Genomic DNA, 23,202 nt, shown 5'->3' with positions numbered 1-23,202 from the left:
CATCTTTTGGGGGAGGGGCTGTCTGTTTACCCAAGGAAAGGACATTCCTCAGGTCCTACTTCATTATGGTTGGAGCTATAGAAGCCACCATAGCAAGTTCAATGTACTATGTCAGGCAGCCACTGATACTGGATCTCTGTAAAGTAAAGGCTTCTCTGGAGTCCAATAACGAAGGAAGAAATTTGCTCCTCTTGTTCCCTTTAACATTGAGTGGTTTTTTATGAGTCATATGGTGGGTTGTTTAAGGAGAATGGAAACTTTTTGTTTTTCTAGTTTCCAAGATAGGTCTGTCATAGTGGGATATCTTTTCTTCCCTCCCTTTTAGCTCACTGAAGTCCAACTGGAGTTTCCAAGTGTCTCATCAAAAGTTTCGGATGCTGAAAAAATGTATGATTACATTAACAAAAGTAATTTTATTTGTAAGGAAAAGGGATAAGTCTATTTAAAGTTCAGGTTGAGAAAGATTGGAAAAATGAAAATTGACAGTGCAAAGCCTAACTTTTGCAGCCCAGACAGGTCTGTGTTTTAATAATGAAAATGATAATGTTGATGATGATGATAATAATAATAATAACAATAATAATAATAATAAAGTTGGAAGGGACCTTGGAGGTCATCTAGTCTAACCCCCTGCTCAGGTAGGAAGCCCTATACCATTTCAGACAAATGGCTGCCCAGTCTCTTCCTTTCTGGAAGAAAGTTGCTAATAATCTCTTCAGAGTTGAATTATGCCCATTGAACTTCCATGAATCTGGACTTTCTTTATGGTTTTGATATTTTTTTCTACCCAGATGGCCTTTGAATATACGAGTTTTCATCTCCCTCAGGGTTACCCTGAATGGTCCACAGCAGTGTAGACATAGATGTCAGACTGATTGGTCTGTAATAGCAATAGCACTTAGACTTATATACCACTTCATAGTGCTTTACAGCCCTCTCTAAGCGGTTTATAGAGTCAGCACATTGCCCCCAACAATCTGGGTCCCCATTTTACCAACCTCGGAAAGATGGAAGGCTGAGTCAGCTGTGAGCTGGTGAGGATTGAATTCCTGCATTTTAACCACTGCGCCACCATGGCTCCTCCAATAATACATATTAGCATTATATAAGTACTTAAGTGTACATGAATAGAGCTCCTTGAGACCTCCCAGAAGTGCTAGAAGTGAGATAGGGACAGGATGGATATTAGAGATGAAACCCAACCTCTGTGCTGAGGGTCTGTATGTGCTTCCTCCTATACTCCTAGTGACAATGGTGAAATCATCAATTTATACTGTGTTCAAGACAACTTCTATAGTTTACCAACAAAACTACATGGATAGAAATTATAAAGTGATTGATGATATAAATGATGATATCTTGGTTGGATGGCACTCAACATGCTACTGAGAAAGTGCTGGGGATCTTTGAGAGAACTAATGGTGTTTATGACATGGCTAAACTAGACTCTTCAGGATATCTAGCTGCTGAAGTTGCCATGCAGGAAATGAAAATCCGAAGCAGTGAGAATATGGGATGTAAGGACATGAACATGGGAAAGCTCAACACAATGAAGGATGAAATGAATTGACCACACACTAATATTTGATATGGAGAAGAACTGGACACTTTCAGTCAGAAGAGCACATTGTTTGTTACTCAGGATATGAAAAACAGTGAAGGAAAGGCATTGCTTTCATAGTTAGGAAAGATTTAGCAAAAACAATATTGTAGGAGATGAAATGTTTGACCCCCTCCCTCGGGCTCAGCCTGGTCATCTTCTACAAATAGTTGGCTATAATCCAGTCAATCACTAAATAATAATTTATTTTGGACAGTTCTTCAGTATGACGATATACAGGTTAATGCTCCAACCACTGATGCAGAAGAACAAGAGTCTGATGAGTTTTGTAATCAAGTTCAATTTGAAATCAACAAACATGTTGTGCTGTTTATGTTTAAATGCCAAAATTAAAGTATTAATGAAGAAAATATAGTTCGAGTATATGTTTATGAAACTGAAATGAAGCAGGAAAACAATTTATCGATTTTTGTCAATCCAACAATTTCTTCCTTGCTAATACAGTCAACATATATGACATCACTCAGTGGCATATGCAGAAAACAAACTAATTATAATCTTGATACAAAAAGGTGGAAATATCTGAATTATAACATAGGGTAGAGACTGACTATGGAACACATCATAGACTTCTCATGTGGCAGATACAAGTTAAGCTAAAGCGGGACAAAAATGCCAACAATTTCCATGATATATACTCAGGAATATTGTACAGTCTTCACTTTTAAGGAGAATATTAGGAATAGCTTTGAAGTCATGAACTTCACTGACAGAGAAACACGGGAATTGGGGAATGAACTTAAATTGTTAGATGAATGTGAGCAGAGACTGCCAAAGATCAAGAAGCAGAAGAAAATAAATGTCAGAGCAAGCCATGGAAATTGCCAAGAAGAGAAGAGATGCCAAAGTCAAGAAAGACAAAATCCTCTTAGAAGAGACAAAAAGCAATATTACAACATCCAAACAAGGGAGAAGCATTTTCAGAAGTGCAAGATTAATGTCAACTCTTTGAGGGAGTCTGGGCAAGAAGCACCAACCATGAGTATTTACACTACCTATAATGTAAGGTCACAATATAAGAATGTGAAAATACCTCTACCCTCCCTTACTTTTACTTTCCTGAAAATTAGGGAGGATCCCTTCTGAGATGCTTTCTCCACCCCATCCCTCCTTCAGACTCAGATTTCATTTAACACACCCTTGCCTGGGCTTCAGTTCTTCCTCCTGTCTCCCAAATCATTCCCACATACCATTACAATACCAAATAATACCAAAAAGATGTCACATGTGCTTTATTGATTATAAAAAAGTCTTTCATCGTGTCTATCATGTTAACCTGTGGAATGTGCTGAATACTTTATTTCCTCATGTGAAATTCATACACAGGCCAGGAAGCCAAAGTACAGACAGAACACGATGAAGCAGACTGGCTCCCGGTTGGAAAAGAACCATGGAAGGGACTTTGGTGGTCTTCTAGCCCAATCCTTTGACCAAGGGAGCCTTATTCCATAATAACAAATGGTCATCCAATCTTTTCCTGAAAAGCTCCAGCAATGGAGCACAGATAGCTCTGAGAGGCAACCTGCTCCATTGATTGTCACTAATTTCTTCTTAGTTCCAGATTAGATATCTTTTTAACGAGGTTTCATTAACTTTTGTCCTGCCTTGTGCTTTGGAGAATAAGTCCACCCTCTCTTCTCTAAGACAGCCCTTCAAATACTGAAATATAGCCATCATGTCACCCCTAGTCCTTCTCTTTAATAGATTAGACATATCTAGTTCCCTTAACTATTCATCATACGATTTAGCTACAGACCCCTTATCATTGTTACTCTACTTTGCACTCTTTCTAGTTTCTCACATCTTTTTTGTTTTGTGGTGACGAGAACTGGATACAGTATTCCAAGTGCATTACATAGAGAACTATCACTTCTTAGCGATCTTGATACTATTCCTCTGTTGATGCAATCAAGGACTGTATTCACCTTTTTGGCAGCTGCACCATACTTGAGTGATGGAACATACTTAAGTGATGGCCCATGAGATCACCTAGATCCCTCTCACAGTTACTACTGCTGAGTCAGATATCACCTATTCTATAACTGTGCATTTGGTTTTTCTGCCTAGGTTCAGCACCTTACTTTTCTCATGAATTGTACCCTTATTTATTCAACCTATATGTGGAATATAAATTCAGGAATGGAAGAAGATGAGTGTGATTTTAAAATTGGAGAAAGAACCTTCTATATAAACTGTGCTGTGCTGTAACTGACAATGTAAATGATCTGCCAAGTGTAGCAACGAATGTAAGGAGGAGAGAATAATAACAATAGGATTAAGATTAAATATAAAGAAAGACCAAATTAATGATAACAGATATAGTGATCAGCCTTAGAACTGTCAATGAATTTTGATGCTGAAGAAAACTGTTGAGAATGTCTTGGATAGGGAGGAAAATAAACAAATGTACGGCTGAACAAATCAACCCAGAGTTCTGAGTCAATGCACAAAAATAATCAGGCTCAAATGATGATTCTTTGTATGCATTAGGTTCTCTGAATAAATCTATAATTCTGGGAATGGTAGAAGAAAAAAGAAGAGCACCAGCAGGGTAGATGAACTCAGTTACAATGGTGTGGCAATGGGTATACCCATTGGAAGACCTGAAGGACCAGGTTGGGAGCAGATCCCCTGGAGAATGTCTGTGTGGTTGCTAAGAGTTAAAAGTGACTTCATGACTCATCATCATCATATGTGAAATGCATCTATTATCTTAGCTATATTTATGGTTCCTTAGGTATAAATAAATTACAGTACTCAGAGTAGCCCAAGTGTGTAATTCTTAATTTGAAGGATAAAAATTGCAAAGTTTGTATGGTGGGAATTTTACATTTGTGAAGAATGAAATGTTTCATTATGTTAAAAATACGTTTCCTAGCCTGTCAACTGGTTTTTCCTAATGCAACAAATGCATTAAGATCGATGCATGTGACTGAGGGATTATATAGTGGAGGAAGACTTTCCTTATCACAAATTGGGTCCTATTAGAGGTAACCAATGGAGCTTCAAGGCAGTTTTAACTATATTTACACTGTAAATCAGCATGTCACAACACATGCAAAAATAAACACTAAATTCTTCCAGTACTGAATAATTTCTAGATCTGGAGTATTATCTCTAATAAAACTACCATTTATTTTATTGCACTGTTTTAACACTTAAAAAAAAGTAACAATAAAATAAAAACTAGAGCAGTTGATATATTTTGCACTCTCCGGTATATGATGGAAAAGGTCACTTTCTTTGCCTATGAATGCCAGGGCCCCATCTAGTGGTAATTTTCAGGTCCATACGGAGTCTATAGTCAAATTAAACACCCACATATAGATATTAATTTGCACATGGACATAGTGAATAAGAAAGATGATTTTGTTATGGTTCCAATGATGCTATGATAAATAAATATTTTAAATATGCAATCATGCTTTTTTATGCAGACTTATTCTGTCCGCATATATCATGAAGTTTTTCTTTGTTTCTTCTGTTCAATTGTCTCCGATTCTCAAAGATTACCTGGAGATTTTTTTAGCATTTTCAAAGTGATTTGCTATTGCCTCCTTCCTAAGGCTGAGATATGTGACTGGCCCAAGGTGGGACTAGAAATCAGAATCTTACTCACAAGCCTGTGCCTGGATTTATCCAGTTCCAGCTGATTGAAGCTTTTAAAATCAATTGTATGCTGCACTATTTTTTTTCCTTTCTGGATTATTGAATATAAATCAGGTACCTATGCATAGTTGAATTGAATGCTCAGAAGGAATAATTTAACAATTTGCATAAAATTAAATTGCTTAAGGCAATACTTTCCCCCTGTCTGTTTAAGGTACTATGAAATATGAAAAAAATTGTACAAACCAAGGAATTAATATTTGTAAAAGGGGTTCTCCCAAGGAAGGTATGAGAAGTGTTAGAGAACATTGCATAACTCTGAGCTGGTTTCTATCTTGTACTGTACAAAAACTGATCACAATTCATTTTCAAAACTGGTATCTTGCTGAATGCTAGCATAGGGCCTTTTACAGTGTGCCTTCGTTAGTAGCCTAACTATGTGCGCAAATACCACATAGGCAGGCTATAAATTACTGATTCTAACTTTGCATATATTCTTAGTTCTTATTTTGCTTGCTTTGCAAAATGTTGCTGACTCCAAAAGAGAATACGTTTTGTGTGTGTGTGTGTGTGTGTGTGTGTGTGTATTACACATAATTATTCCTAATATTTACATTGTATGCAAAAAGTATTGAGCACTCTTTTACATGCAACTTTTTCAAACTCTTTTTACACAGTCTTTTTGGGATTCATATTTTCCAAGTATTCATATTTACCAAGTAAAGTAATTTTTGAGGAGGGAATGATGGATCTTTGGGAATCTGTTCCCTGCTGACAGTATCAGATGGAATCTGCTTAGACACAGCCACCCAATTCTCTTCCACTGGAACCCATATTGGGAATTTTTTACACTCCTACTCCTCACATCTCTTTATTTGTCTTATTAGAAAATGAACCACAGTTCCACGAAAAGCTAACTTAAAAGAGCATGATTTCATACATAGATGTGGATCAGTTATCAGAGTTCTGTTCTTCTGACAGCTCTACAAACTACGCAGGCCTCTTAACTTTTCTGCCTACAGAAGAATAAAAGAAGTGATGGGCTGCCCTCTAGTGGCTTTTCTTTAATTTTCAGCTAGAAGTAAAAAAGCTGTTCATTTTCTCATAGCATTTCAGAATACAAAAGCTCATATGAGAAAGTAGAAGGGAATCGATATAGTTAATAATTAAAACTGATGTGGTTCAGTGACTGCCTTACACGTCAGAAAACCTCTAGTTCAAGTAATCAGGTAAACCTCTAGTTCATCTCAGGTAAAATTTCTCTATCTTTTAGCAAGACAGCATTTCCTCAGATTCATAGTGTGAAATAGAGAGATTTGCAAAACCTTGTATGCAACCGGAGAGTTTAGTGTGGCTTCCTTAAATACCTGATAAGTACATACTAATATTTGGTTAATTTTAATCTTATTTGTATTTAATTACAGTTAGGCCCACTCACGTCTTTGTCTTCTAACATTTGAAAGTGTGGTTCCTGAAACTGCAACCTCACATACTCTTTTTTTCCCCAGTAAATAAAGCCTATTTATTCTTGGTCTGGATTTGTTCAGCTATACCACATGGATTGTGTTCACAGCCAATGGTAAAAGAGAAAGGTTCTCAAAGAAAAAGCTTTTGAATATTTCAATATTTGGCCTATAATACGTTTCCAAATTTTATCATCTGAGAGGCAAGAAATAGAACAGTAGGGATAAGAATCCAAGATAGCTGAGTTAAAAATGTCTCCTTAAATAACAAATAAAAATGCTGAGTGGTCAATAGGACAATCAAATTATTATAAGTTAATAAAAATGCAGAATATTTTTGGCAAAATAATTCAGATTCCTGAAAGAGATTAGGTAATTTGCAGTAAATAACAAGTCCTACTCATCTCATAGGATTCTTGCGTGGATATGTTTGCAGAGAATCCAGATATGCTATCTTGAAGTCTTTGGTAGAAATATCTGAAAACCTTCAAATAATTAGGAGGCTTCTAGAACATTTCTTTTTAGCACTAGAATCTTTAACATCCACTCATTTCAGAATTTGTGCTTCAACAAAATGTTCCTTCTTCAGAAAGGTGTAATAATTCCAGCGTAGCTGCAGTAAAACCAGGAAACTCACTGTCACTCCATTTCTTCTCTCCCTGGAAGTCACTCTTATCATTCTTGAATTGCATTGTGTTTTCCTATCAATTATTGAACAGACCATTATAATTATACACTGAATACTTAGTTTTCCATATTTATATATGGACCAGACCTGACCCCCATTTATATTTCCAGATCAACTTGAAATATTAAATTTATTTGATTTGTATTTGTGAATCCATTTGGAACATCAGAAAAAGTGCATGTGTGTGCAAAACCTGTCAAATTTCACTCTGGTATTTAAATTTGTTTCAGAGATTCCTTTGGAAATGGAATTAATTCATCAAATTGATGTTTGAGGGGAATGCTAGTCTTAAACTTTTCCAAATCAGGAAGCACCAGGAGACAGAGATTTCAGAATGATGCAACGTATATAACAGAAAGCATGAACTTTCTTATTACCAGCTCCAGTGTTATAATAAACTCAAGAATGACCTTGAGAAATTTGAAAGAAATTCTCAAGCACCCGGAGAATAAGTCTGAAAAACAGAAGCTTCTTTCATAGGGTAGGAAAACTTTTGAAAAATTGCCAGGCACAGCTCAGCACACCCTTTCACTGAACACATTTCTGACACACAAGTGCATAACGGGCTCTATGCACCATAGTTTGCTAAGAGATTGCTCATCTGACAAGGTTCCTTGCATCATTACTAAATAATAAATAATAGTTGTAATGCCTGCATACAGAACAGCAGCTGCTATTAGCAGCAGGAGAGGGAAGGGGAGCCAGGCCCATCTCTTCTCAAGGTACATTTGCCCCCTGTGTGCTCTTAACTCTGAAGAGGAGAGGGAGGAAAAGCTCAACTTGTGGGACTCTAACATGCACCCAGGGACACGTAACAAAATGGAAGCATTTCCCGAAGAGGTAAAACAGAGGCAGTGATTTACCAGGAAGAGATTTATAAAAAAAAACAAGAAGTTACGATGATGCTGAATGCTGTCTTTTAAGATTCCAGGGTTCCACCTTCTGAAGGCCAATCCTTCAGTTCTGCAGAGCCCTTTAACCCAATAAGCCATTTCCCCAGTGTGGAGCTCACTACAAAAAGAGCTGCAACTACTCAATTGAAGGCTGTCTCCCAAATTCATGGAGTGATACATTTAGCAGCTTTGATGGGAATCTTAGCTTTGGCTTCACAGCTCTAGTCCATTTCCCTTCCCTCCCCCCTCGCAAGCACAATAATTGTAATAAGGTAGAACTAAAGTACCATCAGAGTAAATATCTAAATAAATGAAGGAAGAATAAATGATCCCTTCCCTCCACTCTCCTCACCATAGATTTGTAGAAACAGCAATTTCATACTGGTAGTTCTGTTTTAAGTGAGGAAAGACTTCAGTCATAAATGGGGTCATTCCTGTGCTGGCTAAGCAGAGTCAGACTGGGTTAGTAGATGGAGGGGAAGCTGGACACGACTGGGAAGCTAAAAACATACAGGAGGTGGCAATATAAGGCTATTTCTATTTGCTTATTTGTTAAGCAAATCATATATACACATCTCCACTGTCAGTAGGTGTTGAGTCTGACAATATTTGTTTCCAAATGTTATTGAATTTGTGATGTTTATGCTCTGCATTACAAGGTGGATTTTAATGTAAGAATTCTTATTTTAAGTAGGAAAACCCTAAAAAAACTTATGCAGAAGAAAACATTTACTACACTGAGGAAGACATTTGGTTGAATGTCTGGTTTAAGAATGTCATCAGGGATATTAGACTGCTTTATAAAGGTCACATTTTTATATTATTTTGATAGACTGTTACACCAAATTACAAACACACACAAACTCACATACAGATGCATATACATAATACATTGAACAGTCAGTTGAGCATTTTGCTCTTGCACAGAATTTATTTATTTAAAACATTTATAAAACTGCCCATCTTCCAACCAATTCTGGGCAGCTCCCAATCAGAAATTAAAAATCATGTAAAATCATATCAAATTATGAACAATAACCTATTAAAACATTGAAAACACAAAAACCTGGCATATACTTTGCATGAATGGCATCTAATCAGTTCTAGGTTAGATTTAGTACAAGCATTTAAGAAATCCTTGTGGTGTAGTTGGAGTGCAAAGAATTTTGGTGATGTTATTTTCAGGCCTTCAGTATTTTCTTTTAATCAACCCTTTTTGATGCTACATACAGTATACTTGTGATTTTTCCTGTGACCATTTGAACTTACAGTTTTCATCCCTAGCCTCTATTCCTGATCACATTTCTCTTAGGCATTCATAGGATATTCATGCAAAGTATATGAAATCAAATGTCAAGTAAGAATTTCCTGATACTAGAAGATACCATGATTTTAATAGGAAGTTAGATTTTTCAGGCAGTGATAACAAATATTGAATGAGAGATCCACTATTTTATTTCATTGTGGCAGAAGCAAGAAGCAGGGCAAATGGACTTTATATTATTATTATTCTGGCAGCTATGTTTATTCACTAAATGATTGCAGTTCGAGTACACATCTTCATGTTTGCAAGGATTTGCTGAAAATTTTAAAAAGAGAGGAAACATGAATAAAAGTGAGATATTACCAAAAGTACAACTGCTAGGGACTGTTTTACAATTGTATGCAAAGTTTTAGAACTCAGAATCAAATATATGTGTTTTTTTAATAGGATGATTTATAGCTGAAGATTTTTTAAAATGAAAATAGTACTTAGATTATTATTTTAGAATAATTATATGCAGCTGCTGAATTATTACTTTCATCAATAGTCCTGAACCAAATTCAACAAAAAGCTGGTATGGATTTTAAGTTCTTTCTAAACTGAAATAGACTGCTATCATTCTTGTTTTCCCTGATTCAGTTGCCTGGGCTCATCAACCACTCGTGTGGGAGCATATAGATTTGAGGCTGGCCATCTTCCATTATGCCTGTTATTCTACCTAGAGATGGTCAGCTCTTCAAATAAAATCTGTTTGGCATAATCTTTACAAATGTTAGTATAATAATTGACTTTAAAAAAAACTTACTGCATAGTCCGTTGACACAAGCCGAAGGACAGTCCCCACAAGGTGGCCCGGATTTATATGGAGTAGCAATTTTACCTCTGATGTTTCCTCTGGAATGAAAAAAATGAACGGAAAGGTGCCATATATTATTATAGTTACATTTGTGATTGCCAAACCCCCATGCCATATCAATAGATAATTGACTTGATTGCATTGTCTTGGTCTCTCTGGTTTGAGTCTGTAATTTTGAGAGAGCAGATAGCACCACCGTCGGAGGGGAAGACGTGACTCTGAAGTAAACCCTGTCAAGTTCTATGAGAGAGCAAAAAAGGATTTCCCTGGCTTTTTAGAGAGAGAAAGAATTGAGGGAAAATGTGACTTTCTCCTCATGCCTATTTTTTTTCTCTCTTTCATTTCCCCTCTTTCTTTGTAACATTCTCCTTCTCCTATCTCTCTGTCTTGATGAGACAAATCATAGTTGATACATACGCTGGGCAATAGTGACAAACATAGAAGTAGTTGTATGAGGATGAAGGACATCTGGCAGCAGCACAACCAACAAGGTAACTTTTGTACCAAACTACCTGTAGATACAAAAATATGCACACAGTTGACATGCTAGAAGCGTAATATTGATAATAAGCATATGGACCTCAGAGGAGCATCTAAGAAAATAAGCCCAAATGTGAGCATGGTGCAATATATATAGTTGTTTGCTCTTAGCAAGTGAACTGGGATACTACAATAGCAATGAATGTACAAAGAACTTTTCCAATCATTTCATATAAAAGTTTGCTGAAGCAAAGAAATATTAGAACAAATGAGGCTTCATCCTCTGTGCTTTAAATGTATATATTTTAAATGTAAAATATGAAACTGTTCCATCCTGGACTTTATAGATCACCCCTTTCTAAAGTGCCCCACCCATCCAAAGCAATCCACATGTCACGTGCTATGACAGCAAGCTAGTTCTTCCTTCCTAGCTGCATGAAAACCATGATCTGCAGCTATCTGTGAATAACAAATAACATGTTTAGTATGTTTGCCATCCTTCATTTACACCATCTCAGAACTTAACAACAAAAAACATTGCAACACTTTAACCTAGTCTAGTTTTGCCATTCCTTAACATATCCTGGGATTATGACTCTTAACCAGGATGCTCCTTTGCTCATGTTTATGGAATTACTTAGAGATTGTAACAACACAGTTGCTTGGTTTTCTTGGCCATAGCATAGCACAAAAATGTTTTATTAATATCTTATGTGGGATGTTTTCTCAGTTTTCTAGTCTAGCTTCAAGCCATGGCTTTCCTATGTTACCATCAGGCCTGGCTTAGTTTAGCTTAGGATCAGCCAAGAACTTGAGCTTGATTCAAGGGAATCTACTTTTTTCATCTTATTCATTTTTGTGGATTTATACTTGGTGAACATAGAAATGGCAAAGATTCAAAAAAGTACTACCTGAGTATAATGGCCTATAACAGCATTTGGTGGGTTGGCTCCAACGTCATACTTGAAATTTTTGTTTTCATCAAACCAAGACTGAATTACTCTAGTCCATGGGAAAGGATGACTCGACATGAATAGATTTTCACCACATTTTAATTTTCCTAAAAGTGGGGAAGGTTTAAAAAAACAACAACAGGAAAACACAGGTGAATACATGTTTTGAAAGAAGCAAAAGGACAGCAGAAAGGAAATAGTTGAGCATTTCTTATCTCTCCAGAAATACTAATACAATCAATCGTCTTGCTAAAAATTGAAAGGAAATTTGCACCCAGATTTCATACCGTGGTGCTTTTCCAGAAACTTTAATTGTACAAACTGATAATCATTTGTTTTCTGATGAGTATCAAATTATATATTTTATTTGGAATAAATTAGAGCCCAGATACCCTAATTTGTGGGGACATCTATATGTTATTACTACATAGTGTGGTATTGAGATTAGGGAGATGTAGGTTTAATTCTCCACTTGATCATGGAAATCTCTAAACATCTTTGGGTTCAGCATCTACCATCACAAACAGTTGTGGTGAGGATAATATCTTTAGCATCATGGGGGATGGTAGATTATAAATGTAGTAATAAATATAAAAAAGAAATAAAAAATTCATTGTTCAAATATCATTTCTCCTGCAAACCCATGGGGGGGGAGAGAAATTAAGAAAATTATTAACATTTCAATCCAATCCAATCATCTACATGGAGTGGTAACTACGAAGTGATTCATAGATATTACTCTTGCTGCTCATGAAGAGTAAGATTGATTGTAAGTGTTATTTAATGTGAAATGTATTATTAATCCACTAACCAGCTAAAACTATGGTTTTGGACTAACTTACCCACAGTTCTTAAGTGTGGTTGACTATGACCAAAAGAACATCTGTCTGCCCAACGTTTTGCATTTTGAGCAGCATTAAAACTCCATTCCTGAATAGAAGTCGACAGCAACAATCAGTCATTGGAAAAAAAGCATATGTTAAATTTGCAGAAAATATTTCTCTGATGATTGTTTACTACCTTTTGTATTCCTTCAAATCTTGTAGTTAAGAATTCCGAAGTTACACCAATATTCTCTAAAACATGCTTTGAATGGTTGGATCTCCCTCCCCATACCTTATATATAGCTGCCCTTCTCAAAAAACACAAAGCTCTGGGTGGTATACAACAAAGTTAAAAAACAGTAATTCACAATAACAGCAAAAATTATTATTAAAAACATTAAAAACTATAGAATATAGCCAAAAGGAAATGGAGCAGGAAGTGGGACAGGAAGATTATTTGGGAAGAGGTGGTTTCTCCAGTAACCTGCCCCACATTATGTAGGACAAGGGTCCCCCAACACCCAAGCCACAGCCCATTCGGGAGCCCAGCTGGCAAGTGGCAGGAGAATGTGTGTGTGAGCTCAGCTCTACTCATGCGAGAGGTTGTTGAGCAAGCGGGTACGCAACTCCACTCATGTGTGGTGAGCACTTGCGCAGGCAACTCCCCTCATGCAAGTGGCAGGTGCTTGTGTTTGTGCGTGAAGCTTCATTCTGTCCCTCACACACCGACATCCCCTCTCCCCCTCCCCCGCATTGGGGCACCAAGCCAGAAAGGTTGGGGACACTGATGTAGGACTTTAAAGGTCAAAATAAGCATTTTGATTTGGGCCTGGAGACAAAGTGGTAGCCAAGGCAACTTGCTCAGCAGAAGTATATTATTTGTTCTATGAAGAACACACATAACTACTCATGCTGTTGTATTTTGCACCAATTGAAGTTTCTGGGTATTTTCAAAGGCAGTCCCATGTAAAGCACATTAAAAAGTCCAACCAGGAGGTGACTGGGGCACGAGAGACTGAACAGGGCCCCTCAATCCAGGAATGGGCACAAGTGATATACAATATGAAGTTTATGAAGACCCTCTTAGCCATAACTGCCACCTGCTCCTCAAACAGGAGCTGTGAATCAAGGAGGACCCCCAGATCGTGCACAGAGTCTTCTTAGGGCAATCCAGCAGCAAAGATGTCATAGTCCCAGAACTGGAGCGTCCAAAACCCTAAAGCCACTCAGTCTTCACAGGTTCAGTTGAAGCCTATTGTTCCTCACCCAAACCCTCACAGTCTCCAGACACCACAATAAAAGATTGACGACATCACTTAATGTTCCAAGGGCAGACACGTGCAATTGAATATTATCATCATATGACGATACCTCATTCTAGCAATCTCATTTAGCAGTTAAATAGGAGAGGAGAAGCACCAACCCCTTGAACCCCACACATTAGGTGCCCAGGGCAGATTCTCTCCTCCCCAAACTTATCAAGGTTCCTGCATGATGAGTTCATGTGTGACTCTTCTGTGATAATTTACACAGTAGAACTCACAGAATCTTGTGATGCATGTAGAAAGGGATGAGGCATAGATCATGACAGTGTCATTTATGTCAATCTGACATAAACTTGCAAACTGTCTTACAAGGCCAGAAATACAATTATATTACCATTTGTAGCATGTTTCTAGCAGTTGGTCTCACTGATCTCCGTAAAGCATTGTACTTGTCAAGAATCTCCTTTTGTTTTTCTCTTTTGTTAGTTGACTCAGAAGCAAAATCAACCTTAAGACAGAAAGCAAAAAGAAAATGTTTAAATTTAAATGTTCATACCACTTTATGATGCCTTGGTAAGGCCACACTTGGAATATTGCATCCAGTTTGGGCCATCATGATGTAAAAAAGATGTTGAGACTCTAGAAAGAGTGCAGAAAAGAGCAACAAAGATAATCAGGGGACTGGAGGCTAAAACATGAAGAACAGTAGCTGGAATTGGGTATATCTTGTTTAATGAAGAGAAGGACTAGGGGTGACATGATAGCAATGTTCCAATATCTCAGGGGCTGCCACAAAGAAGGGGAAGTCAAGCTATTCTCCAATGCACCTGAGAGCAGGACAAAAAGCAATGGATGGAAATTAATCAAGGAGAGAAGCAAGCTAGAACTGAGGAGAAATTTCCTGACAGTTAGAACAATTAATCAGTGGGACAACCTGCCTCTAGAAGTTGTGAATGCTCCAACAATGGAAGTTTTTAAGAAGAGATTGGACAGCCATTTGTCCGAAATAGTATAGGGTTTCCTGCCTGAGCAGGGGGTTGAACTAGATGATCTCCAAGATTCCTTCCAACTATTCTGTTCTGTTCTATTCTATGGAACAATCCAACACATCAGGAAGTTTAATGAATGATTTATTGTAAGAGGAGAAAGTTATGTACTGTATATATTAAATCTGTTAGATGTGATACAAAATTATGAAACTTACAGTTCCAGAAGATTGTTGCAGCACTGCAGCAAAACTTAGAAAGGCAATTAAGGCAATCATTTCTAAAAACAAAAGAACATTAAGACATATCTGTGCTTAACTTGCTTAATGGAATTTGTGCCAACTTTCTCTAAGTAGTTTAGAATGTTTGCAAATGGCTCTCTGAAGATATATATTTCCTAAGACTACAAAACTCACTCCAGCTCTTATGTGTTTTCTCTCCTTTACTCCTTTGTACTCCAGTATGCAGCCTACATATCCATGGTTCATCAACAAATCATCAACAAGTAGAGAAAATATGGCACAATACTATTACAAAGAACTTGACATCCCTCCAGAATTGTTGAAAAAGAATAAGAAAACTGGTCTGAGAGGCTGCCATGATGCCTACAGCAACATTAAAGGGGCTGCAGGAATTTCTAGCAAGTATTGGTTGTGTACTACATGTGACTAACATCCCAGCATTATGCTTTGGGACTGCTTTTCTTTAGCCAGAACTGGGATTTTAGTCAAAATGGGGGGAAAGATGAACAATTTCAAATATTGGTCAATTTTGACACAAAACCTTCAGGCCTCTGAAGATGAAGAAGAATGTCACCATTCAACCTGACAATCCAAAGTGTTATGTCCTGAGCCTGTGCAAGCAGGCTCGGGGCATTGCAAACGGTCCTGGGCAGGTGCAAGTTGCCCGGGACCAGACAGGCTGTCACCAGTACTTGTGCGCATGCGCAAGTGCTGGCGCGCCAAAAGTTGCAGATTGACCCGGGGATGGCCTATATAAGAGGCCAGGAGTTTTGGGCGTTGCCGGTGTCTTCTAACTGTAATGCTGAACTAAGAATAAAGAGTTCCTGAGAACTACAACTGCTTCTCGTGTCTTGCCATTTCGCGAAGGACCCAACACAAAGCATATGTTCAAATCAACAAAAGAATGGCTTCACCAGAAGACCAAATTTTTGGAAGGCCCAAATCTGAATCCCACTGACAATCTGTAGGGTGTCCTGAAGAGGGCTACGCACAGGAGAAACCCTTGCAATCTGACAGATTTGGAATGCTTTTGCAAGGAAGAGTGGGCTAAAGTCCCAAGGCAAGATGTGCCATACTGATTGGCCAATTGGCTTCTACTCCAAAAGACTGAATGTTGTCATAAAACAAAAGGGTGCTTCAACAAAGCATTAGTTTAAGGGTGTGTACACTTATGCAACAATGTTATTATAAATTTTTTATTTTTATTTTCCCCTCTAAAAGATTACAGTTGTTTTTCAATTGAATTGTACAGTTTGTATTAAAGGTGGAAAAAATCTGAAGTGATTTATCTTCGTCTGATTTTTTTTAATCTCAAAAACCTGGCATTTTAACAGGCTGTGCAGACTTTTTATAACTACTGTATCATCTATATATAAATCTACAAACCTACAATCGTTCCTAAAGTTTTCCCTTATTGATTTGCCGCAGTAAAAGATAACTTTCACCCGAGCCCTTTCCATAAAAACCAATTTAAAAAATCACACCATTCAGAGATTATTGAATCTAAAATTCAATGTGTCTGAAGGACCCCAGGTTGGAAACAGCTCATTTAGAATATATTGCTTCTCAGTCTTTTGCCTTATATCAAATATAATCAACAATCAAGGAGACACAAAGGCTACACAGTTAACGCATTTGGCAATAGTGATTCCTCCTGAGGCAATGCAATCAGAATTTGTTCCTGATTGCAAGAATTTGTCCTGGCAGCCTTTATTTGAAAGCGTGGAAACAGATTCGATTAACATGATACTTAGTTCTCAGTGTCTCAGGTGTGCTAGGAAGTGATGTGACACCACTGTGTGTGGAGTTGGCTTTTCTGTGGCCCTTTTCCCTGGCTACACGAAGCAGAAACTGAGATGAACCTTAAAATGGATAGCGGAATGGGCAGCGTATACATTTAATAATAATTTTTTTAAAAAATAAAATTGTTGAGTTAGAACTCTAGCACTATGCATAAAATATTGGGGGACACTAAACCAGACTGCCAAAATCCATAATATCAGGGAAGGAGGAAATAGAAAAAATAGCTTACTTTATGAGCTCAGTTTCTCTTAGGGAAAAGTATTAAGCCATCCTGAGTCAAAAAGCAAAAAGGGATAGGATTAAGTTTAAATGTTTGAGGTCTTAGTTATTGCAGCTATTTACATACCAGCAGTACAAATGTTTATTTGGAAGTCATCCCCATTGAGTTCAATTTGCATTTCATTCATATAAATGCACAAAAAGTTCTGTAGCCTTGAAACAGTTTTAATTCAAATTTCCTCTTTCCGAGAAATGTTAGTTTGCTAAGGGAAGATCCAGGGATGCCTAAAAGGATCACTGGCAAACTCAAAAAATATCAGTATCAGATTTTTGAAAAGAAAGCCATGCTAGCTAAGCTAATATAAAACCTAATGTATTATGGTACTAGATGTAACATTCTTAAAGATAGAACAAAACACAATAACATCACAGAATGGCATGAACTGTGACTAATCCTAAATTACTTTTTTTCTAAAATGATCTCAACTTGCTTAATTAGAAACAATGGCTAACCAAGCTACAGTATATAATAAATCTTACCTGTTGTTTTGAATAAGCCCCAGTGTAACTCCTTTGTTGCCTTTCAGAAAATTGTGGGAGTCAGACAGACAATACCATGATTATATACCTTCACTGCTTCCTGTATTTCAGAGTGACTCAGTGCTCAACAGTAAATTATATCCGTTAAACCTTGTAAGACAGAAGTTTGAATTTGTCAGAAGTTCTTTTTTTTTTTCTTTCTTCCTCTTCATGACTTCTCAGGTGAAAAACTGCTCCTGAATCTATTTAAAGCTACCTAGTAACTTATATAAAGAAATAAATGGATATTTATCTGAACTGTCTGAACATACCTGGAAGTAAGTTCCAGTTGTGTCAATTAAGTTCCATTTTTAACAATAGAATTTAGCTAAAATGTGTTTACAACTGCAGACAAGTTTCTGTTTCACAGTTGATTGTTCTTAGAAATTGAGATAAAATGTTCCACTAAACTATTATTTTTTTAGTGCTACATTGATTGCACAATGTGTTTACACAAATTTACATATGAGTCCAAGGCAGAAACATGTATTCCTATTTCTCAAGGTCTTTGTGAAATTATGAAAAAGATTTAATTAATATTTATAGATGAATCTATTCGAAGAAAAGTTTTTATTATTTATTTATTTAGGAAAATTTATATGGCGACCCAAGTCACTCTTAGTGACTATGGATGGCTTACAAAGATAACAATAAAATAGAAAAACAATAAAAAGCAATAACTCCCACTCCCTGCTGACAACAATCAGTCAATCAAATAAGCCATTTGATGGGCTCCATCCCACTCTGGGTTTCCCAGGCCCCCTGGCAAAACCAGATCTTCAGGGTCTTGCGAGAGAGTGTCAAAGTGGAGGCCAATCTTAACTCTGTGGGGATGGTGTTCCACAGGGAGGGAGCCAGCATGGAGAAGGCCCTTTATCTTGGTCCTGCTAAATATACCTCCTTTGAAGAGAGGATCCATAGCATTCCCTGCCTTCCCACTTTGGTGGATCAGGTAGATGTGACTGGGAAAGGATAGTCCTTTAAATAACCTAGTCCCAAGCCCTGTAGGACTTTAAAAACAACAATCAATGCCTTGAATTGAACCCAGAAGCAACTTGGCAGCCAATGCAGCTTCCACAATAGAGATGACATAGGTGCACATCTATGCCTGCACAAAACCGTTTTGAACTAATTGAAGCTTCCAGATATTTTCAAGGTCAGCCCCATGCAGAATGTATTACAATAGTCAAGACGCGAGGTGACCAGGGCGTGAGTGACTGTGAGCAGGTATTGGTGCAGGAAAAAGGCATAACTGGCACACAACCCACAGTTGTACAAAGGCCTTCCTGACCATGATTGCCACCTGCTCATTGAGCAGGAGTTGTGAGTCCAGGAGTCAAGAGTCTAGATTAAACATTGGGTCTATCTGGGGCAGTGGCACCCCATCCAAGACCAGAGATGGTGATTCTCCATGTACCAGAGAACCCCAAACCCAGAGCCATTCCAACTTGCCAGGGTTCAGTTTCAGCCCTTTATAGCCTCCAAGCACTGCAAGAGGGAAGTCACGGCATTGCTTAAGTCACCATATGCTGAAACATATAGCTGGATGTTATCAGGATGTTAATGTTATTTCAGTCCATGATGGTGGATGATCTCATCCAATGGCTTCATGTAGAAGTGGGGAAAGTACCAAGCCCTGTGGGATTCCTCAGAGCAGGGAACGAGGGTTGGACCTCATGGTTTGTATCAACATTGACTGAAAGTGACCACAGAGGAAAGAAGTGAACCAAGACAACACAGAACCCCCCCCCAACCCCCAAACCCTAAAGCTGCTCCAGAAGGATACCATTGTTGATGGTGTGAAAGGTCACTGAGAGGTCAACTAGAACAGGCCTTTTCAACCTTTTCACCCATTGTACCACTTTTAGGATATGGCAATATCCGAGTTCCACCAGTCGCCTAGCAAGGTGTCAAAAACTTGATGACCAAAAAAAAAAAGGAAAAAAAGTGATAAAGTACAGATAATCCTCAACTTACAATAGTTCGCTTAGTGACTGGCACTGAAAAAAGTGCCCCCTAAGCCACAGCTGAGCAAGACACCTTCCTGCCCATCCGGTGACGCTCTTCCCCCTGTCCGAGGTTTTCATTGTTGTGAGCATTTCTGTTGAGGATTGGCAGTGGAGGTGGGGTGGGGTTTTTTGGTTTTTATTCCCCCCCCCCATCTGCTGGGTGGTTGCAGCAGGTTTTGGTCACTTCACATGACCCTGGGACACTGTGACCATCATAAATATGAATCAGTTGCCAAGCATCTGAATGTAAATCACAAGACCCTGGAGATGCTGCAACATTCCAGCTGATCAGCGCTTCTTCAGGGCTCAGCAGAAGCACCAGGATCAGCGCCGAGCTCCAGCTGGAGCCTGGTGCTGATCCTGGCACTTCTGCTGAGCCCTGACAGCCCTGCAGCTCCAGCCATCTCTCGCTCAGGCTTTGCGGTGCTGCCACCGGTTCAGCTCATTCCCCTCCCCCAATATCACTTTTCTAGGATGGTCGTGTACCACCTGCCAGGTGCCAATGTACCACAGGTGGTACCCATACCACTGGTTGAAAAGCCCTGAACTGGAACAAGGGTGGATATACTATCCTCATCCTGCTCTCACCAGAGACCATTAAAAAGTGTGACCCATGCTGTTTCCGTCCACTTCACAACAACATTCCGCAAAAAGGGAAGATTGGAGACAGGATAAAAATGATCCAGTAGGGTGTTGTCTAGTGATGGCTTCTTAAGAATAGGCAGATCATGGCCTCCTTAAAATATTGAGGCAACATGCCGTCCCTCAGAGAAACATTAATCACCACCAGAACCCATCCGCATGTTACTTCCTGGGAAGCTTTCACAGGCCAGGAGGGGCTTGGTTCTAAAACCCAGGTGCAAACATCTAATGTTTAGTAAATATTTGCAAAGCTCACCATGCTAATCTAAGGGAATGTTGTTGTCTTTCCAAATTACATCCTTCTATCTGTTTGTTTGTTTTTTGTTTTTGTTTTGCTTCTTCTGATAACTGAGAAAATCTAAAAACTAGAAAATCTAGTTTTTCCTTGTAAAATATAAGCAAGAACTGGGAGTGAGAAAGGCAAGAAAAAGGTCGGGGTGTGTGTGTGCTATGTTCTTTTGCTAAATTATATCAAAATAAAGGAAGACTCAGTGTTTCTCCCAGGGCTCCTTTTATTACAACCCAGACAGAATTTCCCCATTCTGAGAGGGGGCTTCACCTGCTGGAGATGTACATAACTATTTCGTGGTTATCTCTAAAGGGCAGTCGTGGGATTTCTCTTACGAATGTTCTACACTCAACTGAATAGGCATAAAGAATCAGATGTTTATCAAACAACTAGGAGCATCCAGAGGAAAGTGCCCTTTCATTCCCATTCTACTATTGCTCCTCCAGGCTTTTTATTTTTAGAATCACAATTGGCTGGGAATTTATTTGAATTTTGGTATGAATAAAAATATCTAAACCAAAAGAAAGTTAGAAAATTTTGCACATCTATCAAGCATGATAAAATAACCCTTCTTGTTGTCCACATTCCAATATAGATTTGAAGTACCTTTATTCATTCTAGATCATTTTTCTTCTATCATATAGCAATAATACACCATAATTTGTTCTGTACCACATCTGAGAAATCTAAAATGTATAGGTTTTATTTTATGAATAATAATGTTTTCAAAAAATGTTTTATAGTTTTAATACTGAAATCTTCCTAGTATTCCATAATTAGCATGAGGATGGAAATGTAATTTCTGCAATTTTTTGTGCTGAATTGTTACTACTACCTACTTTGCTAGATTGGAGATTTAGTAGATGGCAGGAATTTATTATGAAAAACAAAATGCTAGGATAAAGTTATGTTGCAAGGATATAGATATTCTTTGGAATGTTACCAATCTAAAATCCAATTATCAGAATTATTGCTTGAAAAAAAGATCAATACTGCCCCAGTCACAGATTGTAATAAGTTTTCCCTGTCTTTAGGCTTTATTATAATTTAATTTAATTTAATATCCTAACTAGTGTTGCAATGGAAAATTATACTGGGATCAAGTCCAATCCAGATTTTTTTACGTAAAGGATCAGGAAGTGAAAACAATGGGAAAAGCTATGTAGTAAGTCATGACTTCGTGGACACATTAAGAAGGATGAAGATTATGCAAATCATATTTAATTAAATACTGTGGTGTTGGTGTTATGATATCTTCAGTTTTGACAGATAGAACTCTAAACTTCTTAATTTAAATTAGGTTGATTTCACGGAAATGTTTCTAAATAAAGCTCATCCATATTTTTTCATATTGGAAAATACAACTAATTAAGATGGATTTAGAAAGATAACTATTTCCTTTAATGTGGAATTTAGAATAGAGTAAAATAGAGCTAGAAGGGACCTTGGAGGTCTACTAGTCCAGCCCCCATTCAAGCAGGAGAACCTATAGCATCACAGACAAATGTCTGTCCAGTCTCTTCTTAAAAATATCCAGTGATGGAGTGCCCACGATTTCTGGAGGCAATTTCTGGAGGTTAATTGTCCTCACTGTCAGGAAGTTTCTCCTTAATTCCAGGTTGCTTCTCTCTTTGATCAGTTTCCAACCATTGTTTCTTGTCCTGCCCTCTGATGCTTTGGTGAATAACTCCCTCTTCTTTGTGGCAGCTCTTCAAATACCGGAATACTGCTATCATGTGTCCCCTATTTCATCTTTTCTTTAGACTTGCCAAATCCAAGTCCCACAGTCATTCTTCGTATGTTTTAGTCTCCAGGCCTTTGATCATCTTAGTTGCTCTTCTCTGAATTTTTTCCAAACTCTCAACATCTTTTTTGCGATATGGTGACCAAAATTGGCTGCAGTATTCCAGTATTTGTTTTGAAGTTACACAAACTAGCCATATGCATTTGAGTCTGGGTTTAGATAATGATATGCTCAGACTGTAGAGCTAGTTATGGCTGCTGTTTGTTGCTACTGTATGCTTTAAGAGTGTATTAAATGTATCATGATTATCACAACAAACCGTTCAGGTCTTTGAGACATGTAACATCCATTACAATCCAGAGACTTTTGTGCATGGTAAATATGCTTTCAGTGTAATAGGAACAATAACACATTTTAAAATCTCAAATTTACAAGTATTCCCAATTTGTTATTTCTAAATCTAAACTCTGCGCTATATCAGAAATATAGAAAAAAACAAATGCATTATATCTCTAGAGAGAATCAGTCTGTTGCCATTATTCAAAGTACAACTGGATAGCTAGATGAAGTAAAATGTCCCCATTTAGTTTTTAAAACCTTTCTACACAACAATTTTGAGTACAATTGACATCAAAATTACACACACACATACACACACACACACACACATGCCTAGACACACCAAGTATAAAAGTGATAGTCATTTTTCTGTCAACAGGTACCTCTTTTTCTTTTACCAGATTGCCAGAAATGGTGGATGATATATATATTTG

General features: G+C 37.7%; 1 protein-coding gene across 2 annotated transcripts; it reads right to left on the bottom strand.

Moving 5' to 3' along the window:
• Positions 1–9,178: 9,178 nt before the first annotated feature.
• Positions 9,179–17,806, bottom strand: LOC120301877 (serotriflin-like). Of its 2 annotated transcripts, XM_039329610.1 has the most exons (9): positions 17,707–17,748; positions 17,177–17,218; positions 15,121–15,182; positions 14,311–14,424; positions 12,670–12,757; positions 11,786–11,934; positions 10,812–10,906; positions 10,344–10,432; positions 9,179–9,853 (listed from the first exon to the last, which is right to left on the bottom strand). In XM_039329610.1, the coding sequence occupies exons 3-9, from the start codon at positions 15,178–15,180 to the stop codon at positions 9,723–9,725; spliced, it is 726 nt and encodes a 241-aa protein (XP_039185544.1). In that variant the 5' UTR covers positions 15,181–15,182; positions 17,177–17,218; positions 17,707–17,748; the 3' UTR covers positions 9,179–9,722. The 2 variants fall into 2 exon arrangements, with proteins under 2 accessions (XP_039185544.1, XP_039185543.1); XM_039329609.1 differs by lacking the exon at positions 17,177–17,218 and having other exon boundaries at positions 17,707–17,806.
• Positions 17,807–23,202: the final 5,396 nt, after the last annotated feature.

Source organism: Crotalus tigris, unplaced genomic scaffold (genome assembly GCF_016545835.1).
Source record: "Crotalus tigris isolate CLP2741 ecotype Arizona unplaced genomic scaffold, ASM1654583v1 scf7180000024401.5802323, whole genome shotgun sequence".
Classification (NCBI taxonomy): Eukaryota; Metazoa; Chordata; class Lepidosauria; order Squamata; family Viperidae; genus Crotalus; species Crotalus tigris.
The sequence above is the reverse complement of the archived record's forward strand: the minus strand, read 5'-3'. Positions and strand labels throughout refer to the sequence as shown.

Coding starts and splice junctions, on each gene's coding strand:
- LOC120301877 (XM_039329609.1), bottom strand. CDS start 15,180: ATGATTGCCTTAATTGCCTTTCTAAGTTTTGCTGCAGTGCTGCAACAA. Junction 14,425..15,120: donor TGCAACAATCTTCTGGAACT/GTAAGTTTCATA, acceptor TTCTGTCTTAAG/GTTGATTTTGCTTCTGAGTC. Junction 9,854..10,343: donor TTGTGTCAACGGACTATGCA/GTAAGTTTTTTT, acceptor TAAAATTTTCAG/CAAATCCTTGCAAACATGAA.